Source organism: Oncorhynchus mykiss, chromosome 29, assembly GCF_057628025.1.
Source record: "Oncorhynchus mykiss isolate SJ-2025 chromosome 29, ASM5762802v1, whole genome shotgun sequence".
Taxonomy (NCBI): domain Eukaryota; kingdom Metazoa; phylum Chordata; class Actinopteri; order Salmoniformes; family Salmonidae; genus Oncorhynchus; species Oncorhynchus mykiss.
In genome coordinates this window covers 43,007,565-43,033,967 of record NC_143050.1, presented here as the reverse complement: position 1 = coordinate 43,033,967, position 26,403 = coordinate 43,007,565, and the positions used below count along the sequence as shown (strand labels likewise).

The window sequence follows — 26,403 nt, the reverse complement described above, 5'->3', positions numbered from 1 at the left end:
ATAGACCCACGTATGCTCGCCCTCACGCGCAACACAGTGTCATTTTGTGGTGCTGGGAACCCAAATAATGCATAGTACCTTTTTAATGTCTAAAACAATTCTCAAAAACAGACCTCTAAAAGTGCTAGAACCCAACGCCCTATTTAAGACAACACTTTGTTGGTGTTTCCTCTATTTTGGACCTTACTTGTATATTGCATCATGCATCCTTGAGTTGCCTAGGCTACTAGCGTTACACACATTTCAAAATATGCATTTTCTCATGTGACCAAAATCATGGCTTTTGCCTATCCGTTCCCGACACATCCATGTGCTTTCACAGGAATAAAGATGTAGGAGGATTATACAACGAGAAGTTTATATTTTAACATTTTAAATGGCTGTAATTTCCCCGTTACTGCTATAACTGACTGGTGTGATCCACTAAGGTGGTAAGCCTGGAGATGACGAGGTACAAGAACTGTGAGTTTGAATCCCACTTGGGGCAAAGCTTTTCTTTGTGGACAAAATGCCCCACTGCTGGTCCTCGAGTCAAATAACGCATATGTAACGAAGAAGATGATTATACAGTGCCTTGCGAAAGTATTCGGCCCCCTTGAACTTTGCGACCTTTTGCCACATTTCAGGCTTCAAACATAAAGATATAAAACTGTATTTTTTTGTGAAGAATCAACAACAAGTGGGACACAATCATGAAGTGGAACGACATTTATTGGATATTTCAAACTTTTTTAACAAATCAAAAACTGAAAAATTGGGCGTGCAAAATTATTCAGCCCCTTTACTTTCAGTGCAGCAAACTCTCTCCAGAAGTTCAGTGAGGATCTCTGAATGATCCAATGTTGACCTAAATGACTAATGATGATAAATACAATCCACCTGTGTGTAATCAAGTCTCCGTATAAATGCACCTGCACTGTGATAGTCTCAGAGGTCCGTCAAAAGCGCAGAGAGCACCATGAAGAACAAGGAACACACCAGGCAGGTCCGAGATACTGTTGTGAAGAAGTTTAAAACCGGATTTGGATACAAAAAGATTTCTCAAGCTTTAAACATCCCAAGGAGCACTGTGCAAGAGATAATATTGAAATGGAAGGAGTATCAGACCACTGCAAATCTACCAAGACCTGGCCGTCCCTCTAAACTTTCAGCTCATACAAGGAGAAGACTGATCAGAGATGCAGCCAAGAGGCCCATGATCACTCTGGATGAACTGCAGAGATCTACAGCTGAGGTGGGAGACTCTGTCCATAGGACAACAATCAGTAGTATATTGCACAAATCTGGCCTTTATGGAAGAGTGGCAAGAAGAAAGCCATTTCTTAAAGATATCCATAAAAAGTGTTGTTTAAAGTTTGCCACAAAACACCTGGGAGACACACCAAACATGTGGAAGAAGGTGCTCTGGTCAGATGAAACCAAAATTGAACTTTTTGGCAACAATGCAAAACGTTATGTTTGGCGTAAAAGCAACACAGCTCATCACCCTGAACACATCATCCCCACTGTCAAACATGGTGGTGGCAGCATCATGGTTTGGGCCTGCTTTTTTTCAGCAGGGACAGAGAAGATGGTTCAAATTGATGGGAAGATGGATGGAGCCAAATACAGGACCATTCTGGAAGAAAACCTGATGGAGTCTGCAAAAGACCTGAGACTGGGACGGAGATTTGTCTTCCAACAAGACAATGATCCAAAACATAAAGCAAAATCTACAATGGAATGGTTCAAAAATAAACATATCCAGGTGTTAGAATGGCCAAGTCAAAGTCCAGACCTGAATCCAATCGAGAATCTGTGGAAAGAACTGAAAACTGCTGTTCACAAATGCTCTCCATCCAACCTCACTGAGCTCGAGCTGTTTTGCAAGGAGGAATGGGAAAAAATGTCAGTCTCTCGATGTGCAAAACTGATAGAGACACCCCAAGCGACTTACAGCTGTAATCGCAGCAAAAGGTGGCGCTACAAAGTATTAACTTAAGGGGGCTGGATAATTTTGCACGCCCAATTTTTCAGTTTTTGATTTGTTAAAAAAGTTTGAAATATCCAATAAATGTCGTTCCACTTCATGATTGTGTCCCACTTGTTGTTGATTCTTCACAAAAAATACAGTTTTATATCTTTATGTTTGAAGCCTGAAATGTGGCAAAGGGTCGCAAAGTTCAAGGGGGCCGAACACTTTCGCAAGGCACTGTAAAAATGCAGATAAAATGCTGTAGGCCTACATTTAGGTATAATGTAGCCTGTGCATGTGCACAGAGACACATGCACGCTTGCACAACACACTGTCACTTTGTGGTGCTGGGAATAACAGTCTGGTAACACTTTAATGAAGCCAGTTCCTTATGTAAGAACAAAACCATATATTGACCATAACGTTACCAGTCTGGTAACACTTTAACGAAGCCAGTTCCTTATGTAAGAACAAAACCATATATTGACCATAACGTTACCAGTCTGGTAACACTTTAACGAAGCCAGTTCTTATGTAAGAACAAAACCATATATTGACCATAACGTTACCAGTCTGGTAACACTTTAACGAAGCCAGTTCCTTATGTAAGAACAAAACCATATATTGACCATAACGTTACCAGTCTGGTAACACTTTAACGAAGCCAGTTCCTTATGTAAGAACAAAACCATATATTGACCATAACGTTACCAGTCTGGTAACACTTTAACGAAGCCAGTTCCTTATGTAAGAACAAAACCATATATTGACCATAACGTTACCAGTCTGGTAACACTTTAATGAAGCCAGTTCCTTATGTAAGAACAAAACCATATATTGACCATAAAGTTACCCAAATCAGCAGTTCAGAGGTATGTGCAGGAGTATTTTTTTTAATAAGGTGTTATGTTTCCCCTGAGGTCGGGATTCATTTGTTTGAGAATAAATATCCAATGGCTTTTAACAGGTGCCAAATGTGAAAGTGAATGGACTCTGCACACTTCAATTCATTCTCCCTTATGATTAGTGTGTTGGCTCACCTGTTGATGTATTTCGGCCAGGTGGGCCAATCAGGGTTGTTCCTCCCCCCGTGGGACTATGACAGCAATACAGCCAATGAAAAGGTGAGTAAAGTTTGGGTGGCTAGAGGGGTGGGTGGTGGCCAGTAAGGGTTGGGTCTTTGCCTATCCATGGCTGTCAAAATTAGGTACTGTAACAAATTAGATTGCAAACGTGATCAATCATATCGCGTGACACAATGCACACAAACGCTGTCAGGGTGGAATAGTCCATTATTATGAACCAGTCTGTGGGTGGTTAATGACACTTGTTTCTACTTGTATGAGGAAAAACGTGGATTATATCCCCTCCCATGCGCTGAAGGCATATCTGGATTACATGGTGGAGCTGGGCCTGCTGTTGGGAGGGGATAAGAACTCCACGCAGAGCCAGATGCAGCAGATCCTGGACTTTGAGACAACGCTTGCCAACATCACCATATCGCAGGACAAATGCTGCGACAAGGAGAAGATCTACCACAAGATCACCATCGCCGAGCTGCAGGTGTGTGTGCATCTGTCAGGTGGGGGTTACAGAGAGAGAGAGGGAGAGAACATGTGAGCTTCCATGTGTGTGGGAGAGCGAGAAGGAGGTACATAAAGTGAGGTGGATTTGAGTGGACACATGCCATCGGATCAGACTGGAAAACCTTTACTCTTTAATCAATTATAGTCTGTTCTCACTTTTCCTCTTGTCTCCATTTGTCAAAACATGCATGGGTTTTTCACACATCCCATCCCCGACCAAATCACCACCACCATCTGAAACCTGTGGCCTCTTCACAACCTTTGTCTGTTTTTTTCCTCCTCTGAGGACTATTCTTCTCTGCTTCTCCTGCGGTCCTCTTCTTTGTTTATGAACACTGTCTAGGTCGCCAAGGTGCCTCTTGCCAAGAGCTGTTGCTAGACCTGTTGGGGAGGTTTATGACCCTCATAAATACCTTTCCCCAATTTTCTCTCTCAACTCTACATTTGACTCTTGGAAAGCCCTTTGTTAACATAGAGAGAGTCTGGTAACATCAAAAGGTTGGGAACGGAACCATATTTTGGTAATCCAACCAGTTGAAAATATCTGTTGGTACTTAAAGAATATGTCAGATCAGTTGTCGCCTGAGACATTATTACTGATGACAGGATGACATAAACTGTATCTTGGAAAGTCTACACATTGTAGTTATCAGATTCACATGGAATTGTTGTGCAATTTAAATGTTTAAATATGAAACTATTTGTGAACAGATGAAATGTAATTTTAGCTTCTAAATGAGAGAATTGTTTTCATAAAGTAAACTCTGCTCACTCAGTGTCCCCGCACAAGTGAACAGACATTGGTTGTGAACTATGAAACACGCCCTTCTCTCCACTACAAAAGCCCATTGACGAAAGTCAACCTGGTGTTTCCGATGACGTGAGGACTTTTGACCATATGTTTAAAAGGGCTAATATCAACTACAGAACTAAGCCAACCTCGGCGTGAGCTCTGGTTGCGACTGGTTGAATGACTACAACCTAATTAGCATTGTGTTCCCGGTGACGTGAGGACTGATGTCCATACGTTTAGAAGGGCGAATTTCAATGTGGAGGTGACGATCGACACGCTGGAAGGATGAATTTCAACTATACCAGCCAGAATATAGCATGAGCTTATAGTAATGGCAACTTGGTATGAACTTTGAACTCTTATTCACTAAAGAAGTGATACATCCTAGATGTCGAGCTAGCAGCAGCAAACACAGAAGCAGCTGTAAACGTGGGCTAGGAAAGGACGGACAATCTCTTCAGAAAGACAGGGTACTACAACATATCCGTTCTACCGCACAGCGACGGTACTACAACATATACTTTCTACCACAAGACATATTCTTCAAAGGACAAGAGAGATCTCTGCTGGGCAACCCTGCCTTCCACCTACGACCAATTTATCGAAGCACAGCTCAGAGTAAATATTTATTGCATTTTCCTTTTCCAAATGGGCGGTTATTTAGAATTCATACGATTCTGTATTTATGATAGCATAGCTTCATAAGGTCCGATGGATTTGGCCTCTCTTTGTTCCTCAGTCTTCCCGCGCTTTCATTCAAACCCAACCCCCTTTCTTTGTGTAACCAGCCGTCATATCGGTTCCGTCCGCCAGGGACATTTTCTTGTATGACATAATTAGTAATCAATGTATGATCCATCCTGTGTATATTTAGTAAATAAATAATTAAACCACATTTTCTATTGCTGATTCAACTTGTTAGCCAGGGTTCGTGAAGATAAGACTGAATAAGGTGACGATAAATAATTGACTGCTATTGATATAAAAGATATTACCAGGTCTTTTAAGAGTTTATTCGGAAGACAACAGATCTATACACATTCTTCCATGCTGACTTTCTAGTTAATTACATTTACATGATTAGGTAATCAGGTAATATTAATGACAGAGAAATTATTTTATAAAATAGCATGTCATATCACTTAATCCGGCATAGCAAAGACACAACAACAGAGATGGCGAAGGGTAGGAGGAAAAGGAGGATCCTTTGTCAACAGAAAGAACGAATGGACAGGCCGTTTGAGAGTCAGGAATTGAAATTCAGCATTTGTAGGATGGGTTGACTCATTAAAATGGGTGGTAATGGGTAGATTGTGTATACCACTGCCATTTTTATGTGTTGTTCCACCTCAAAAAGCACTAGGTGGGTGTGTCAATCCTCTTCCATCTCAGATTGTTCTGAAAATCGTTTGTTAGAAACCGATAAGATTAGCACTCCTGCAACAATACTATACTACAATACTACAATACAATACTGAAATATACACTGAACAAACGTATAAACGCAACATGCAACAATTTCAAATACAGTTCGTATAAGGAAATCAGTCAATTAATTTGGTACTAATCTATGCATTTCACACACACCTTTAGAAAAAGGTAGGGGCATGGATCAGAACACTAGTCAGTATCTGATGTGACCACAATTTTCCCCATGCAGCGCGACATATCTCAAGCATTCCAAACCTGCTCAATGGGTGACATGTCTGGTGAGTATGCAGGCCATGGAAGAACTGGGACATTTTCGTCTTCCAGGAATTGTGTACAGATCCTTGCGACATGGAGCTGTGCATTATCATGCTGAAACATGAGGTGATGGTGGTGGATGAATGGCATGATAATGGGCCTCAGGATCTCGTCCCGGTATCTCTGTGCATTCAAATTGCCATCTATAAAATGCAATTGTGTTTGTTGTCTGTAGCTTATGTCTGCCCATACCATAACCCCACCACCACCATAGGGCACTCTGTTCACAACGTTGACATCCGCAAACCGCTCGCCCACACGATGCCATCTGCCTGGTACAGTTGAAACCGGGATTCATCTGTGAAGAGTACACTTCTCCACTGTGCCAGTGGCCATAGAAGGTGAGCATTCGCCCACTGAAGTCTGTTATGATGCCGAACTACAATCGGGTCAAGAGGACGAGCACATAGATGAGCTTCCCTGAGAATGTTTCTGACAGTTTTTGCAGAAATTCTTCATCTGTGCAAACCCACAGTGTCATCAGCTGTCCGGGTGGCTGGTCTCTAACGATCCCACAGGTGATTTAAGCCTGATGTGGAGGTCCTGGGCTGGTGTGGTTACACGTGGTCTGTGGTCACGTGGACGTACTAGGAAATTCTCTAAAATTACATTGGACTCGGCTTATGGTAGAGAAATTAACATTACATTCTCTGGCAACAGCTTTGTTGGACATACCAATACATCCATACTCTATACATCCTCAAAAAATGCAGTTTTTTAAACCGATTTCATTAACTTCTTATTCTTACAGAGCATAGTATTCAATTTCGCAAACTGGTTATTTAAATCTACCTTTACAAATATTGAATAGGGTGGTTTTTTTCTTATAAAAATAGTTAGGTCGATGTGATATTTAGCAATAATTTAATTAAATTCATCACATACTTTTCGTTAATGGAGAATCTTGGACTATCAAAAACAAAAAGAACACCACAAGCTTGCAGATGGATGTCCTTACCAAGTCCTTTACCCAAGTCAAGCCTAAGATCCACCCAGAACATAGTCACATACACACATTGGAAAGACAAATGCTCAAGTGATTGTGTCCCAAATCGACAAAATTGATATTTCTCAATTTGAGGCATGAAACCTTTAACCCTGGCAATTTGACTGGTACACTCCCCAATGGCTGCCTGGTATCGTGATGCAATCATTTCCATGGTAATGTAGAATGCTCATTCAAAAGATGTCAACTGATGTAGCTCATGCAATGGAATGTATTTTTTAAAGTCAGTTGTGTTGAATCAACAAATCACAGCACATATTTTAGCACATACTTTACTTCCTGCTTTGCTCTGTGGGTACACTTGCAATGGCAGCTAGTCCATCCATTATGCCATCATTGACTTGGGGGGTTGCCTGTTCTATTCATTCTATTTCTATGGCAGCACTTAGTCAAGAGCGGAGTAGAAGATTATGGTAAACTTTTTTTTGTTGCTATTCGACAGTTATTACAGTGACCCTGGTCATTTGGCTGGCCATTTACTGTCATCCAACCATGGCTGAAGGCAGTTTCCACCATATTCCTCACACCAGTCCATTCCTTTTACACTCCCCCTCATGGATTTAAGCGTGCACGTTAATGGAAGAGGGTAGGGATTCGGAATTGTTGCCAAAACCACCCAAAAAATCTACGTTCAGACTGTTTCACACTGCTTAAAAAAACTATGTTGAGCTGTCTAATCATATAAAATTACTAGAGGGGCTATATCATGAAACCCACAAAGTTAGAAAATGGTAGCTATTGTGTCCGGGAGAAATCCAAACCATTTTAATTGGAATTGAATGGCAGAGGATTAGGGGACGCATTTCCTGCTTTTACTTATGCAGGAAAATAAAAGTAAGGCATGTGATATGTTTAATAAAATTAATATCAACCTAAAACATTGTCATATACAGTGCCGATTTTAGAATGTAATTCTTGGTGGGCCAAAAAAATGAATAAATGTGGGATGCAAGCCAGCAAAGCCACTACACAACACTTAACAATACATTAATTGCACTATAACGGTGACAAACAGTGCCCAGAAACAGTTAGTGCCTACATAAAGCTGTCCCAACAGCTGAGTCCCAACACCCCCTACACCTGGCTATCAGCGGAGCCTTGTATGGCAGTCAAACATTTAATTCAGACTCATTTACCTCCTTTAAAAAAAACATGTCTGATATGGCTGACTTGCTTAAACAAATGTTGTTTCTGCTGACAATTGAGATGTACAAACTACGGCATAAGGGGACAGCAAGCGGATAAGAGGCAATCTGTAATTTCAATTAAGACATTAATGAGCGAGCTAGGACGGACGTAGTCTATATAACTATTTGTTCAGCACTTTTGAAATGTACAGCAACAGAATTCAGAACATGGGCTGTTCTTACAGGATTCTTCCTGTACACCAAGTCAGAACGGTAGGATGAATAAAGGGGTCATATAAGCAGACAATGAAAGCTCTTTACAAAATTAGATGATTACATTTCTCAAAACTGGTTATAGGCTACATGTGCACCACCAAGTCAGAACAGTAGGTGAAATTCAGAGGTGTAAATAAACCATTTTAGGGTGAGGCACATGGGCTACTAACAGCTTACAGTACAACATACACTTAGTATTACATCATGTATGCAGCGGCATACAGTACATTTTTGAACTCAGCTTGTTATGCTGTGCTCACTTGAACAGGAAGGTGGCACGGCAATCCTTTGTGGGCAAATTTTGTCATGAAACTGTCATCAAAGTCTGCCATTCTCTGGATTGATAGTGCTTACAAGAAACCCAAGTTCCAGATTTACAATTTCGAGTTGGATGAAAGTTCAAACGTATTTTCCCAGTCGTACCTCGTTTCCCCCCGTGTTCTCAGTAGTTTTGAACTCACTAAAGTCAGTTTTCACAGTTGCGAGTTAAGTTGTTATGAGCGTGGCACGGATCATGCTTCATTGACAGCATGGCCAATGTTGAATGTTTATAATTTTAAACTAGGAAAAGAGACCCTTAGACTTGGGACCACACAGCGACTCCACTGAATAGCAGTCTGATTGCTTTTCAATGCTTGCAGTTAGCCACTGATTCTTTCCAAACCACTCGTTGTTGAATTTGCGATTTCCAACTTGTTGTGTAATGTTTATGTCCAATGGCCGTTGAACACTGATACGTTTATGTGTAATTTCTCTTAATTATTTCTCTTCATATGACAAGGATTAAAAAGGATTTGCCAGTAGATTGTCGATGATGACGGCTAGCTAAGATTTTGAAAGTATCAGTCCAATCAAAGCTACTGTAGATATAACATGATTTGACGTAATTGTATTTGTGGCCAATGACCTTAAGCCTTCTTGGATGGGCACTTCTAATGTAACTCAATGGCAGCACCCAAGTGGCTTGAATTTTCGAGCTCTACCTTTAGCCTTGGTGGTGACGTACTGTCCCAATGAGTGACAGAACACTGAGCCAATCACGGCGCAATGCTCTGGATTTTCTGCTGGCTTGCCCCACCACAGAAAGCACTGAGCTAGGCTGAACCACCTGCATTCTGGAGCTGGCTTACTCAAGGAAACAAAGAGAGGCCGTGTTTGTATGCAGCTTTATTAACTCCCTTATTCTTTATTTTTTTTACATCGTTTGCAAACTGATATGTGACACGTATTAATGCAAATCAGGCAAACCCCCCAAGTTTTTTTATTTTTATTAAATTCTTTGCAAAAATGTGGGGCAGCCCCACCTTCCCTGAATGACTGGTCTCCACTGGTCATATAATAAATAGTTTATGCATCTTGTATACCAATTTGCTGTATAAATAGCCTCTAAAATAATATGTAAACATGCCATAAATGTATGGATTGACTGCATCGTTTGACTGGAATATTGGTCTATTGGTAGTTAATTTGATAAATTAATGGAATAATTTCTCTAAAACTGCCTGGCTTGCTAGCTAAAAAACATACAATGCAGATAGTTTAAAACAATGAATTTGAATATTATCTTAACACAGCACTGGCAAACCATGATTGACCAACTGCCTTACCAAAATGGCTGACCTTAAGGTTAATGTCCATTCTAGTATTCTAATTCCTAATTCTGTCTGCCACCTGTTGTGCTTATCCAACAATATGCCTCATGCATTGGATCGATTGACACAATTTTGTGTGTGAAATCATGAAGCTATGTGGGACACAGACTCGACGTGAGGCCACTTTTGGATTCTGAACATGTCTGAAAATGTTTTTGTGGTCAACTTTCCTTTTCACAAAAGTGACCTCTGACCTTTAACCTCTCTCGCCATCAGCTGCTGGCTCCGGCGGTGGACTGGCTGGACTACCTGTCCTTGGTCCTGTTCCCTCTGGACCTGAATGACACGGAGCCCGTGGTGCTCTATGCCAAGGAGTTCCTGCAGCAGGTGTCTGACCTGATCAACAAGACTGATCGCAGGTAAGGACCTGGACGGGAGCCAACCTAGTCGTCCTTATCCCCCTGCAGCCAAAGGTGCCGTAACAGGTCACGTGGTTATGAAGTACTACAGGGCCTTCCATAGCTGCAGGAAATAGGGATGCTGGAGGTGCTGCAGCACCCCCTGATAAGTAAAAATAATTTAAAAAAAACCATAAAGATATATTTCAAAAATGATTTAACTCTTGTCTGAACAGACATAGAAATAAAATAATTCAAAATACTACACCAGCGAGACTTTAGCCGCAGAGGATCAATAGCTGTGGAAGGCCACAATCTGGGCAGCATGCAGGCCAAACAGCTTGTTGCCTTGTGGCCATAGACATATAATCCATAGAAGGATTTTGGAACCTCGAACCCTGGCAATTTGACCAATGAACTGATGGGTACACTATCAATGGCTGCCGGTTACACATATACATACATACATACATACATATATATATATATATATATATATATATATATATATATATATATATATATATATATATATATATAATATATATATATATATATATATATAAATAATATATATATATATATAATATATATATATATATATATATATATATATATATAATATATATATATAATATATATATATATATATATATGGTTGGTTACGGCTGTCAGTTTGTCTTTGGCAAATTTCAAAATGCAAAAATGTTTTGGGGGAAAGCAAATGCCTACTGCTGAAAAGAGATGACTAATCTGTCTGTAGAACCTAAAATAATAATAATTGAGTTTTCAGCGATTCAGAACAAACAACACTGTTTAAAAGTAGCTTATCTTCGGATAGGCTATTGTCACTAGAGCATTTGCCATCACTGAGTATGCTAGGTTTCATAATTGGGTGAGTCAGTGCCACTGGTGAGTTTATTTAGTAGCCTACTGTAGCCTATACAGTGCATTCAGAAAGTATTCAGACCTGTTGACTTTTTCCACATTTTGTTCTAAAAGTGATTCCAAAAAAATATTCTCATCAAATCTACACACAATGCACCTTAATGACAATACATAACTATTCAGACCCTTTCCTATAAGACTTGAAATTGAGCTCAGGTGCGTCCTTCCATTGATCATCCTTGAGATGTTTCAACAACTTGATTGGAGTCCTGTGGTAAATTCAATTGATTGGACATGATTTGGAAAGGCACACACCTGTCTATATAAGGTCCCACAGTTGACAGTGCATTTCAAAGCAAAACCCAAGCCATGAGGTTAAAGGAATTGTCTGTAGAGCTCCTAGACAGGATTGTGTCGAGGCACAGATCTGGGGAAGGGTACCAAAACATTTCTGCAGCATCGAAGGTCCCCAAGAACACAGTGGCCTCAATCCTTCTTAAATGGAAGAAGTTTGGATCCACCAAGACTCTTCCAAGAGCTAGCCGCCCGGCCAAACTGAGCAATCGGGGGGCAAGGGCCTTGGTCAAGGAGGTGACCAATAAGCCGATGGTCACTTTGACAGAGCTCCAATGTTCATCTAAATTGGAGTTGCTTACCAAGGAGACATTGGATGTTTGCTGAGTTACAGTTTTGACTTAAATCTATTTGAAAATCTCTGCCAAGACTTGAAAATGGCTTTCTAGCAATTATCAACAAACAACTTGACTGAGCTTGAAAAATGTTAATAAGAATAATGGGCAAATATTGTACAGTCCAGGTGTGGAAAGAGAGACTAACCAAAAAAAGACTCACAGCTGTAATCACCGCCAAAGGTGTTTCTACATGTTCTTTCTCAGGGGGGGGGACAAGATATTGTTTTATTTTTAATACATTTTTATTAAATGTTAGATCTTTTCTTCCACTTCAACAGACGATTTTGTGTAGATTGTTGACCAAAAATGACAAATCTATTTTAATCCCATTTTTTAAAACCACATTTTTAAGGCTGTGATACTTTCTGAAGGCACAGTACAACCAATACACAATCTGACCATAATGTAATGGAAAAACGTCATAATAACATCCTTGCAACCAGTTTTGCACTGTGGGAAAACAGTCATTGGATTGTCCTCCTGTTTCCTCTTCCTCCTCATCTCTCCCCGTCTCTTCTGTCTCTCAGCCTGCTCAACAACTACATGATCTGGAACCTGGTGCAGAAGGGAGCGTCCAGTCTGGACCAGCGCTTTGAGAACGCCCAGGACAAGCTGCTAGAGAGCCTGTATGGAACCAAGAAGGTGTGTTTTTTTTAAAGGCTGAATCCTAAATGGCACCCTAATCCCTATGTAGTGCACTACCCTAGACTACGGCCCTTAGAGCCTGGTTAAAAGTAGTGCACTAGGGAATATGGTGTCATTTGGGACGCAGACATAGTCTTACTTATGCCATTGATTAACCCTGCTTTGTGAAATACCTGGTTAGGTCTGGTTTCCCGGACACATATTAAGCCTAGTCGAGGACTAAAGAGCTATTTCAATGGAGATCCTCTGTTGAGCTGCTTTTTTGTACTGGACAAGGCTTGATCTGTGTCTGGGAGACCAGCACTTGCAATTTGTATGTGAGACTTTTTGGGCTCCTAGCAAGCAATGTGTGCTACCTCCACAAACTTGCAATACACACACTTTTCACAACCAAAATGATTGAGTAAATAGCTGGTGTGAGACTTGTCTGTCTGTCTCTGCGTGTGTTCGCTCAGTCCCGCACACCTCGATGGCAGACCTGCATTGGGAACACAGATGACACGCTCGGCTTCGCCCTGGGAGCGCTCTTTGTAAAAGCGACGTTTGATAAACACAGCAAAAAGATTGTGAGTTTGATAGGCGTACAACTGCATTTATGTCTATTCAAGCCTGTGGTGTTTTTTAAAAACCAGATGAACGATGTATGACTGCCTCCTAGTGGTTTCCATGTGTAGTGAAATGTCATGGGGTCTCACTGTAAACACAGCCATCAAAAAATAACCCTATTTGCTAGCACTTTATTATAATAAGCTATTTTAAATTCTTATCAATGTTTATGAATGCCTATAAATGCTTATGAATTGTACCATTAATAACGCTGATCGATTATGCTAATTTCTTATAAATATACAATTAATGAAATACTAATTTAGTAATAGTTACCTGTCCTGTAGAGGGGAGGGAGATGTATAGAGTGATAAAGAAGAGAAAGAGTGGACTATTAAAAGGAGAGATTGTTATTGGGTAGAGAAAAGAGGGGCAAGTAGAAGAGGGAGACATGGAAGCGGAGAGGCACAGTGTGAGGACTGGCAAGGGGGTTATAGACTGTCACTCACAATTGTTCATATTTATAGTGGTTACATATTTCTATCAAAATGTCCTTATGTTTGAGGGATGGGCTGGTTCGGATTGCCGTGGGTATTTCCTTACATATCAGAGTCTAATTGTAGAAGAATGATCTATTCCATCTTTCTTCCTTCTTCCATTTAATGTATGTCTCTCACCCCACTATCAGGTAGAGGGGATGATCAATGAGATCCGTACTGCGTTCAAAGATGCTCTGGATCACATCAAGTGGATGGACAAACAGACGCGGACGGCAGCCAAAGACAAGGTCAGGGATGGATGGATACTGGATAGGCTATGCATGGTTGCCACAGGGTATCATGTGTGTCTGCGTTTCTGCGTGTGTGTAAGAGGACAGGGAGGGATGGATACTGGATAGGCTATGCATGGTTGCCACAGGGTATCATGTGTGTCTGCGTTTCTGCGTGTGTGTAAGAGGACAGGGAGGGATGGATACTGGATAGGCTATGCATGGTTGCCACAGGGTATCATGTGTGTCTGCGTTTCTGCGTGTGTGTAAGAGGACAGGGATGGATGGATACTGGATAGGCTATGCATGGTTGCCACAGGGTATCATGTGTGTCTGCGTTTCTGCGTGTGTGTAAGAGGACAGGGAGGGAGTATTATAGGGTTACAGGTTATAATACAGTAGTTTGAATAGATAGCCCTCTTTGTTTAGATCTCCAGATAATGGAACTAGGAGGTTTTCCGGCCCCATTCCTCCATCTTGCCCTCTCTCTTATCCACTTTGTCCCCCTGATCTTTAGGCGGACACCATCTACAACATGATTGGATTCCCTGACTTTATCCTGGACCCCAAAGAACTGGATGATGTTTACGACGGGGTGAGTGGGAGCCTTTTTGTTCAGTTGTCATGATTGACGAGTTGAAGGTCAAATAACAAGGGCCCCGTAGATCAGTGAGTAATTATTTCTCTCTCTCTCTGTCTGTCTTTGTTTGTATATCCATCTCTGTCCACAGTATGACGTCTCAGAAGACAACTTTTTCCAGAACACGCTCAACTTCTACAACTTCTCCGCCAGGGTGATGGCCGATCATCTCCGCAAGCCACCCAGCAGTGACCAGTGAGTCTTCATCAGCTACACACATCATCACCACCACCATCACTATACCTCAGTGCATATTTGTACTGTAAATGAACTTGATTCTTGACCTTAACCACGATTGGGTAGGTTACTTTCTAAATGTAATCCGTTAGTTACTAGTTACCTGTCAAGTTGTAATCAGTATTGTTACTTTCAGTTACTTTTGGATTACTTTCCCCTTAAGCTTCATTAGAAGAAGACAAATAGGATCCATCAAACGCATTTGGTGTGTCATCATAATGGTCTCTGACTTTTGGTCAGACCTGCTAAGGTGTAACGAATTTAAACTTGCGCCTTTTTTCAATACTGAATTGAATGTCAGTAGCTAGGTTTCCATCCAATTTGACAGATTTTCATGTGAATATTCTAAAAACCACATGAAAACAATATGCACATTTTCCCACCAGAGATGTTTCCATCAAATTGACTTGTTGCAGGTAAAAGGCGAGATGACGTAGGGCACATGAAAAACTTTTGCAGTTAAATTCCCATATACAATACACACTTACATTTTTAACTCTACTGAAGGGTTTTCTAACAAACATTTTTGCGTTATATAGCGAGTGTGCACACTCTGGGATTGGCACGTGCACTGTAGCCAATAGCTCTGATTACTATTATGGAAAATAGACAGGCAAGCATAGATTATCATGTCACCAGAATAAGACCATCGATATTTATTGGAATGGTGCATCAAGCTCATCTTGAACATTCACCACCCTGTGAAGTTCATAATTTAAAGGTGCGCTATGCAGGAATCGCTCCGCAATTTCCTGGTTTCTAAAACTCTTAATTGTTCGCCTAGTTTCAGTTTGTGACTAGATAAGCTAGTATAGTGTAGAGAATCATTGTACCATCTAAACCACGTTGAAATATATTTTCTATGACCAATTATATTGTTGTTTCAGCTGTTTTGACGCTGGTGTACAAAACATCAAGTAAAAGACACAAAAACAAAATGTAAGAATGGGAAGCATAGAAATGGCCCCCCAAGAACAGATCTACCTCATTTTAGACTTGCTTTCAAGTAGAATGATAGATCTAAATCTCCCATTTCTATGTGAATTTGGTCAAATCGCCCAAAAAGGTACATATTGCTACTTTAATCCTAATAAGTTGTAGTGGGAGGAGTTTACTTCGATATGATGGTTAATTATATCAATATTTGCGCATAAAAGCTTTTCCACTGAAATTTGAGTAATTCATTTTACCAACACATAAAGATCCCACCTTGTCTGGTGTATTTTTTCCCCCATCAGGCCTGTCATTTTTTATCCAACATGTACTTTACTACCATCAAAAACTAAACCTCCCTCGAGAGAACTGAAAGGTGTCCTAATGTATTTTTTTCTCTCGCTAACATCCTTTCTAAATGCAAAAGTAATTTAAAAAAGTAATCATCCAGTTTATCAAAAGTTATTTGTAATCTGATTACATTTAAAAATATATATATATTGTTTGATATTCTCATGGAGCATATCCAAATAGCACTCTATTCGCTATAAAAAACAAACACATACTATACCACTCCATACATTCCATTCCAGAAATGACTATGAGCTGTCCTCTCAAGAGCCTCAACTGGTCTGCTCTCTTACACTGGTCTCCACCACCTCCCCCTAGATGGAGTATGACCCCTCCCACAGTCAACGCCTACTACATGCCCAACAAGAATGGAATTGTCTTCCCAGCTGGAATCCTTCAGGCACCCTTTTACGCCCAGCATCACCCCAAGTGAGTGTGTGCATATGAGTGTGTGCATGTGAGTGTGTGCATGTGTGCTTGCATGTGTGCTTGCATTTCTGACCCCATGTGAATTCTCTGCAGAGCACTGAACTTCGGGGGGATCGGAGTGGTGATGGGACACGAACTCACTCATGCCTTTGGTGTCCAGGGTTAGTGTCCACCTTTAACTTACACTTCACAGAACTCATAAACACACCCACTGACCAACACACACCGGCATGTATACATATACTGTACATGATCACCATGTGTGCTTTTTAAAAATATATATATTTGTATTCCTTAATCAGGCAGGGAATACGACAGAGATGGGAACCTTCGGCCATGGTGGCAAAATTCCTCTGTGGACGCATTTAAGAATCGCACGGAATGCATGGTTGAGCAGTACAATGGGTTTACCATCAATGGGACGCATATAAATGGCAAGCAGACGCTGGAAGAGAACATTGCTGACAACGGCGGCCTAAAGGCAGCCTATAATGTGAGTGGGTCTCCCTACTTGATAACACATTACATTTAGTTGCTCACATGTCTGTCTAGTAACTCCGTAATCACTGTAGTGAATCTGAACTGTAGTAATGGACAGTGATGGGCTTGAGTGGTTATTGCCCAAATCCATTGCTATGTAATTCTAAAGCAATTTTTTTTACATTTTATAAAATTTTTATTTCACCTTTATTTAACCAGGTAGGCTAGTTGAGAACAAGTTCTCATTTACAACTGCGACCTGACCAAGATAAGGCATAGCAGTGTGAACAGACAACACAGAGTTACACATGGAGTAAACAATTAACAAGTCAATAACACAGTAGAAAAAAGGGGAGTCTATATATACATTGCGTGCAAAAGGCATGAGAAGGTAGGCAAATAATTACAATTATGCAGATTAACACTGGAGTGATAAATGATCAGATGGTTATGTACAGGTAGAGATATTGGTGTGCAAAAGAGCAGAAAAGTAAATAAATAAAAACAGTATGGGAATGAGGTAGGTGAAAATAGGTGGGCTATTTACCAATAGACTATGTACAGCTGCAGCGATCGGTTAGCTGCTCAGATAGCAGATGTTTGAAGTTGGTGAGGGAGATAAAAGTCTCCAACTTCAGCGATTTTTGCAATTCGTTCCAGTCACAGGCAGCAGAGAACTGGAACGAAAGGCGGCCAAATGAGGTGTTGGCTTTAGGGATGATCAGTGAGATACACCTGCTGGAGCGCGTGCTACGGATGGGTGTTGCCATCGTAACCAGTGAACTGAGATAAGGCGGAGCTTTACCTAGCAAGGACTTGTAGATGACCTGGAGCCAGTGGGTCTGGCGACGAATATGTAGCGAGGGCCAGCCGACTAGAGCATACAAGTCGCAGTGGTGGGTGGTATAAGGTGCTTTAGTGATGGCACTGTGATAAACTGCATCCAGTTTGCTGAGTAGAGTGTTGGAAGCAATTTTGTAGATGACATCGCCGAAGTCGAGGATCGGTAGGATAGTCAGTTTTACTAGGGTAAGTTTGGCGGCGTGAGTGAAGGAGGCTTTGTTGCGGAATAGAAAGCCGACTCTTGATTTGATTTTCGATTGGAGATGTTTGATATGGGTCTGGAAGGAGAGTTTAGAGTCTAGCCAGACACCTAGGTACTTATAGATGTCCACATATTCAAGGTCGGAACCATCCAGGGTGGTGATGCTGGTCAGGCGTGCGGGTGCAAGCAGCGAACGGTTGAAAAGCATGCATTTGGTTTTACTAGCGTTTAAGAGCAGTTGGAGGCCACGGAAGGAGTGCTGTATGGCATTGAAGCTCGTTTGGAGGTTAGATAGCACATGACATAGTTACTGCTATGTAACATGTTACTTATATGTTACCACACAGGACTCTTATTATATTATTACTATACTTCACCTCAGGGCCGGCAGAGTGGTAGTTAATGTTTCTATAGTATCACATTTATTTATATAGCCCTTCTTACATCAGCTGATATCTAAAAGTGCTGTACAGAAACCCAGCCTAAAACCCCAAACAGCAAGCAATGCAGGTGTAGAAGCACGGTGGCTAGGAAGAACTCCCTAGAAAGGCCAAAACCTAGGAAGAAACCTACATAGGAACCAGGCTATGAGGGGTGGAGATTATAACAGAACATGACCAAGTTCATAGATGACCAGCATGGTCAAATAATGATAATCACAGTAGTTGTCGAGGGTGATAACACATTACAGCACCTCAGGAGTAAATGTCAGTTGGCTTTTCATAGCCGATCATTGAGAGTATATCTACTGCTCCTACTGTCTCTAGAGAGCTGAAAACAGCAGGTCTGGGACAGGTCAGGATTCCATAGCCGCTGGCAAAACAGTTGAAACTGGAGCAGCAGCACAACCAGGTGGACTGGGGACAGCAAGGAGTCATCATGCCAGGTAGTCCTGAGGCATGGTCCTAGGGCTCATGTCCTCAGAGAGAGAGAAAGAAAGAGAGAGAGAATTAGAGAGAGCATACTTAAATTCACACAGGACACCGGATAAGACAGGAGAAGTACTCCAGATATAACAGACTGACCCTAGCCCCCCAACACAAACTACTGCAGCATAAATACTGGAGGCTGAGACAGGAGGGGTCAGGAGACACTGTGGCCCCCATCCGATGATACCCCCGGACAGGGCCAAACGGGCAGGATATAACCCCACCCACTTTGCCAACGCACAGCCCCCACACCACTAGAGGGATATCTTCAACCACCAACTTACCATCCTGAGACAAGGACAAGTATAGCCCACAAAGATCTCCGCCACGGCACAACCCGTGGGGGAGCGCCAAACCCAGACAGGAAGATCACGTCCTTGACTCAACCCACTCAAGTGACGCACCCCTCCTAGGGACGGCATGGAAGAGCATCAGTAAGCCAGTGACTCAGCCCCTGTAATGGGGTTTGAGGCAGAGAATCCCAGTGGAGAGAGGGAACTGGCCAGGCAGAGACAGCAAGGGCAGTTCGTTGCTCCAGAGCCTTTCTGTTCACCTTCACACTCCTGGGCCAGACTACACTGAATCATATGACCTACTGAAGAGATGAGTCTTCAGTAAAGACTTAAAGATTCTCTCACATGGGTAGGCAGACCATTCCATAAAAATGGAGCTCTATAGGAGAAAGCCCTGCCTCCAGCTGTTTGCTTAGAAATTCTAGGGACAATTAGGAGGCCTGCGTCTTGTGACCGTAGCGTACGTATGTACGGCAGGACCAAATCAGAGAGATAGGTAGGAGCAAGCCCATGTAATGCTTTGTGGGTTAGCAGTAAAACTTTGAAATCAGCCCTTGCCTTAACAAGAAGCCAGTGTAGGGAGGCTAGCACTGGAGTAATATGATCACATTTCTTGGTTCTAGTCAGGATTCTAGCAGCCGTATTTAGCACTAACTAAAGTTTATTTAGTGCTTTATCCGGGTAGCCGGAAAGTAGAGCATTGCAGTAGTCTAACCTAGATGTGGATTAATTTTTCTGCATCATCTTTGGACAGAAAGTTTCTGATTTTTGCAATGTTAGGTAGATGGAAAAAAGCTGTCCTTGAAACAGTCTTGATATGTTCTTCAAAAGAGAGATCAGGGTCCAGAGTAACGCCAAGGTCCTTCAGTTTTATTTGAGACGACTGTACAACCATCAAGATGAATTGTCAGATTCAACAGAAGATCTCTTTGTTTCTTGGGACCTAGAACAAGCATCTCTGTTTTGTCCGAGTTTAAAAGTAGAAAGTTTGCAGCCATATACTCCGTTATGTCTGAAACACAGGCTTCTAGCGATAGCAATTTTGGGGCTTCACCATGTTTCATTGAAATGTACAGCTGTGTGTCATCCGCATAGCAGTGAAAGTTAACATTATGTTTTCAAATGACATACCCAAGAGGCAAAATATATAGTGAAAACAATAGTGGTCCTAAAACGGAACCTTGAGGAACACCGAAATTAGCAGTTGATTTGTCAGAGGACAAACCATTCACAGAGACAAACTGATATCTTTCTGACAGATAAGATCTAAACCAGGCCAGAACTTGTCCGTGTAGACCAATTTGGGTTTCCAATCTCTCCAAAAGAATGTGGTGATCGATGGTATCAAAAGCAGCACTAAGGTCTAGGAGCACGAGGACAGATGCAGAGCCTTGGTCTGACGCCATTTAAAGGTAATTTACCATCTTCACAAGTGCAGTCTCAGTGCTATGATGGGGTCTAAAACCAGACTGAAGCATTTCGTATACATCGTTTGTCTTCAGGAAGGCAGTGAGTTGCTGCACAACAGCTTTTTCTAAAATTTTTGAGAGGAATGGAAGATTCGATATATTTTCTGGGTCAATGTTTGGCTATTTCAAGAGGCTTTATTACTGCCACTTTTAGTGAGTTTGGTACACATCCGGTGGATAGAGAGCCATTTATTATGTTCAACATAGGAGGGCCAAGCACAGGAAGCAGCTCTTTCAGTAGTTTAGTTGGAATAGGGTCCAGTATGCAGCTTGACGGTTTAGAGGCCATGATTATTTTCATCATTGTATCAAGAGATATAGTACTAAAACACTGGAGTGTCTCTCTTGATCCTAGGTCCTGGCAGAGTTGTGCAGACTCAGGAAATCTGAAATTTGGAGGAATACGCAGATTTAAAGAGGAGTCCGTAATTGGCTTTCTCATGATCATGATCCTTTCCTCAAAGAAGTTCATGAATTTATTACTGCTGAAGTGAAAGCCATCCTTTCTTGGGGAATGCTGCTTTTTAGTTAGCTTTGTGACAGTATCAAAAATACATTTTGGATTGTTCTTATTTTCCTTAATTAAGTTGGAAAAATAGAATGATCGAGCAGCAGTGAGGTAATGGTGTTTTCTGTTCTGTTCAGGCATACCAGTCATGGGTGCAGGAGAACGGTGAGGAGAAGAGGCTGCCGGCGGTCAACCTGACCAATGACCAACTGTTCTTTGTGGGATTCGCCCAGGTGGGTCATGGGATTGTCAACAGAATACATTACACGCATCCTGTTAGAGTTCAAGTCAAATACACTACATGACCAAAAATATGTGGACACCTGTTCGTCGAACATCTCACTCCAAAATCATGGGCATTAATATGGCGTTGGACCCTCCTTTGCTGCTATAACAGCCTCCACTCTTCTGGGACGGCTTTTCACTAGATGTTGGAACACTGCTGCGGGGACTTGCTTCCATTCAGCCACGAGCATTAGTGAGGTTGGCCACTGATGTTGGGCGATTAGGCTTTGCTTGCAGTAGGTGCTCCAATTCATATCAATGGTGTTTGAAGGGGTTGAGCAGGTCAGTCAAGTTCTTCCACACTGATCTCGACAAACCATTTCTGTATGGACCTCGCTTTGCATGGGAGCGTTGTCATGCTGAAACAGTATCTTCCCCAAACTGTTGCCACAAAGTTGGAAGCACAGAATTGTCTAGAATGTCATTGTCTGCTGTAGCATTAAGATTTCCCTTCACTGGAACTAAGGGGCATAGCCAGAACCATGAAAAACAGTCCCAGCCCATTATTATTCATCCACCAAACTTTACAGTTGGCACTATGCATTCAGGTATGTAGAGTTCTCTTGGCATCTACCAAACCCAGATTCGTCCGTCAAATTGCCAGATGGTGCTCCATAGTCCACTGTTCCATAGTCCAATGGCAGCGAGCTTTACACCACTCCAGCCAACGTTTGGCATTGCGCATGGTGATCTTAAACTTGTGTGTGGCTGCTCGTCCACTAAAACCCATTTTCATGAAGCGCCAGACGAACAATTCTTGTTCTGACATTGATCCAGAGACGGTTTGGAACTCTGTGGTAAAGACAGACTATTTGTACCCACTTCAGCACTCGGCGGTCACGTTCTGTGAGCTTGTATGGCCTACCTCTTCGCGGCTGAGCCGTTGTTCCTCCGAGACGTTTCCACTTCACAATAACAGCACTTACAGTTGACCGGGACAGCTCTAGCAGGGTAGAAATTTCACAAACTGACTTGTTGGAAAGGTGGCATCCTAAGACAGTCACTGAGCTCTTCAGCAAGGCCATTCTACTGCCAATGTTTGTCTATTGAGATTGCATAGCTGTGTGCTCGATTTTATACACCTGTCAGCAATAGGTGTGGCTGAAATAGTCTAATCCGTTCATTTGAAGGCGTGTCCACATACGTGTATGCATGCATATACATGTATATAATGTACTTGCAAGGATTTTGCCTGACCACATCATAGCTTGTAAATGTTTTTTCCTAGTCAGGTCCTGCTCAGGATGAATTTCTGGCCCTGCTTCATGGAATAAGACACGGGGGTGAATGTGTTCTGGGGTGGTAGTAAGAGTGGACTATTACAACTACTGTTTGAGAGAAGTGTCAACCAAACTGAGTCCAAGTGAATGAATTACACACAACAGTTGGAAGTCCAGAGAGGAGAACACTAGCTACGGTCTGACTTATTGGGGGACCCTCTCTTCTCTCAGGTGTGGTGTTCCGTGCGAACCCCAGAGCGTGCCCACCAGGGACTCATGACAGACCGCCACAGCCCCCCAAAGTACCGCGTCATCGGCACCCTCTCCAACTTGCCAGCCTTTGCAGAGCACTTCCAGTGCCCCACTGGCTCCCCGATGAACCCTGGTCACCGCTGCACAGTGTAGTAGGGCCTGGGAAAACCACAGGGGGGTGCTGTCTGTGGAGTCTGCATGGAGAACCAAGAGGAGGAGTTGATCTCTGCATTGGACCTTTTTTCTATTTTTATTCTTTGTACATAATGATGGACTACTAGTGGTGAGTAGAGCAGCACAGACTCCAGGTTAGCGAGAGGGAGGCGTGTTGAGAGAAAAGTTGTCGTCTGCTGATGCATGTGTAATTCCAGTGTTAGGGGATGGTATTTTTCCTCCTTTTCCACACCCCAGTTTGTGTGGTGCACAAAGACACGTTTTATTTAGTGTTTGCTGGACTTAGTAGGGGGCCGGGGAGGAGGAGCCATTAGGGGATGTCTGTCCACACCCCTTTCTCTATGCTTCCGGGTCATAGCTGTCCTCACTGTGTGCCCTGTTTACAATTGAAACCGGAGCCCTCTTTTGACTGAGGGATCTCCCTGAAACCACTATGACCTCACAGGAAGTGGTCATCACCCTCTGACCTCGCAGGAAGTGCAGGAACTTCACTCTGACATCGCATGATGGAGGTTCAGGTGCCTTTGTGACCTCACAGGAAAGTATCGTCCCAGCCCTATGCAGTATATGTGTGGCTCTGGTAAATGGTAGTTCCCTGTATGGGGTGTCATTTAAATAGGGTGTAATTTGAGATGGAGCCATATAGACTCGCTTCTCCTTTTTCTGTTGCATCACAAGGTGCACTGGCTTCAGTGACATCACAATGAATCCCCCAGCAGTGGTGGGGGATCCTAATACTTTAAAATGGCCTCCCCTCCTATTTACCATGTTCTACTACTGGACAGATGAAAGCACTATGAAGCCTACTGATAACCCTTGCCAACATATTGCTTTTAGTTATCTCATTTCTTAAAGATTGTTGGCGAGCATTTTGAGTACATAGGAAAGGGTACTTAGAAAAGCCACTTAACAGTGTTGACCCAACCAGGAGCAGGGTGCCAATGCCCCTAGACGCCGATCTTGGTTCAGTTTTGTATTTTCAGCACTAATGGTTAAGGTTAGGATTGGGGGAGGGTTTGCTGATCGTATATTTGTACTTAAGGGAAACTTCATCCAGGAGCAAGCAACCACAAGATCGGCAGAGCTCCCTCTGGGACCTATAGTGTGCTGGACAATCTGGGACTCTGGTTGTAGGGACCATCACCACTTGCTTATCTGTGTGTTATAGTTGTTATTGGCATATTATGAAGTTGACAAAGTTGAAATGAGATGCACATCTTTAAATCTGCCTTTTGTCAAAGATTTTTTTGTTTGTCCCTTGTGTCCAGTTGATTCTTTGTTTCTCTGTATGCTAAGGGAGTGTATTTCAATATGTGTGTGTGTGTGTGTGTGTGTGTGTGTGTGTGCATGAGCAGCCTTAGAAGCTTGTTTGATATTTACTGTGTTTAATCTGTCAGCTTCATTGTGAAAGGATAGTTTGTGTATGAGTGTGTGAGCGAGGTATGTATGTATGTATGTATGTATGCATGTATGCACGTACGTATGTGTGCAGATTGCTTTGATACACCATCCCTACTTACATTGAACTATCAACAATGTCGAGTCTGCTGCAGTGATTTTACCTCGCATTCCCCCCCAAAATACTAATTTGAAATGAATGGATATGTTGAAGGGATATGTTCTTAAATAACTTCTTGTTTGTACACACTCCACTCCGAAGTACTGCAGACTGTCTTTTCACGAGGCTGGGTGTGTACAGGATTCCTAATCGGGTTACTGCTGGACTCTCGTTCAATTCAACATTGTTACTGTTTTATCTCCCGTTAGGATCTTTATGTACTAGTCCCACATAGTGCTTTCCACTCCTATCTGCACCTTGCACATTTGTTTCACTACAAGACATGGAGATGTGTCATGACTCATGACCATAGGAGTCCTGCACCTCACCACACTGTACCCCATACAGGACCATCCCATTGTCTTCCGACAGGTGGCACCACTCAAACTCAACACTAGTCCTTCAATGCAGATGGAGTTGCGCCATCTAACGTAAGACGAGGATCAGGGTCAGTTGCTATTGGCTGCTTTTATATTTCAATGCTGCAATCCGATAACCTCCTGTGCCAGTCTGCAGAGCCATAGAAAGAGAACATTTCGGAAAAATCAGCTGTTCAATTTCACAACAATAACGAACACCATGATGCATCCATCTAGTTCATTATAACGGTCTCGTTCGGCACATTTTGTGAAATCAAATATCTAACAGAGTTATAAATGTGTTGTGTACAATAGACATAGCTAACTATCTGAGCGTTGTGCCCATAGAAATGCGGTGAGCTCCAAAACAGTGAAATAGTTTTGGTTGTTTTGGCTCTGTACTTTAGCACTTTGGATTTGAACACAATGACTGTGACACAATGACTGTGACACAATGACTGTGACACAATGACTGTGCCTTACGTGCAGTCTGTCAGCTTTAATTTGAGGGTGTTTTCATCCATGTCGGATGAACCGTTTAGAAATTACAACACTTTTTGTACGTAGTCCCTCAATTTTAGGAGACCAAAGGTATTGGGACAAATTCTCTTGTGTATTAAAGTAGAAAAAAAATGAAGTATTTGGTCTCTCATTCATAGCATACGATGACTACATCAAGCTTGTGACTCCAAACTCTTTTTTGTGTGTTTCAGATTATTTTGTGCTCAATAGAAATTAATGGAAATTTGTTCCTCTAACTTTCTCACAAATCATTCAGGACTATCTGTATTCTGTAATCATGGTAGCACCCACATTAATGTAGAATTGTTTAGAAACATATATTCTTATTTACAGTAAAAGTGATTCCAAAATGACACAAAATACATTATTTACCGTAAATTTCTATTGGGCACAAAATAATCTGAAATGCAACAAAAACAAACAGCAAATGCATCCAACAAGTTTGTAGAGTAACAAGCTTGATGTAGTCAATGTGTGCTGTGAATATGGGACCAAATACTTCTCCCAATACTTTTGGTCTCCTAAAATTGGGGTACAATAAGTGCTGTAATTTCTAAACGGTTCACCCGATATGGTTGACAATACCCTCAAATTAAAGCTGAGGGTCTGCACTTTAACCTCATTAAACCCAAAGTGCTGGCATAGAGACAAAACAACAAAGAAGGTGTCACTGTCCCAATACTTTTGGAGCTCGCTGTAGA

General features: G+C 42.0%; 1 protein-coding gene across 1 annotated transcript in view; it reads left to right on the top strand.

Annotated features, from left to right (window-relative positions):
• Positions 1 to 24,503, top strand: part of LOC110509553 (endothelin-converting enzyme 2-like) — a 65,800-nt gene extending 41,297 nt beyond the window's left edge. The window contains exons 6-18 of the mRNA XM_021590491.3: positions 3,016 to 3,078; positions 3,338 to 3,517; positions 10,357 to 10,499; positions 12,586 to 12,700; positions 13,159 to 13,269; positions 13,938 to 14,036; positions 14,536 to 14,613; positions 14,750 to 14,853; positions 16,498 to 16,608; positions 16,702 to 16,769; positions 16,911 to 17,101; positions 21,470 to 21,565; positions 23,069 to 24,503. Of these exons, the coding sequence (XP_021446166.3) occupies positions 3,016 to 3,078; positions 3,338 to 3,517; positions 10,357 to 10,499; positions 12,586 to 12,700; positions 13,159 to 13,269; positions 13,938 to 14,036; positions 14,536 to 14,613; positions 14,750 to 14,853; positions 16,498 to 16,608; positions 16,702 to 16,769; positions 16,911 to 17,101; positions 21,470 to 21,565; positions 23,069 to 23,242 (1,533 nt within the window). The 3' untranslated portion in view covers positions 23,243 to 24,503. The remainder of the gene's footprint in view (positions 1 to 3,015; positions 3,079 to 3,337; positions 3,518 to 10,356; positions 10,500 to 12,585; positions 12,701 to 13,158; positions 13,270 to 13,937; positions 14,037 to 14,535; positions 14,614 to 14,749; positions 14,854 to 16,497; positions 16,609 to 16,701; positions 16,770 to 16,910; positions 17,102 to 21,469; positions 21,566 to 23,068) is intronic.
• Positions 24,504 to 26,403: the final 1,900 nt, after the last annotated feature.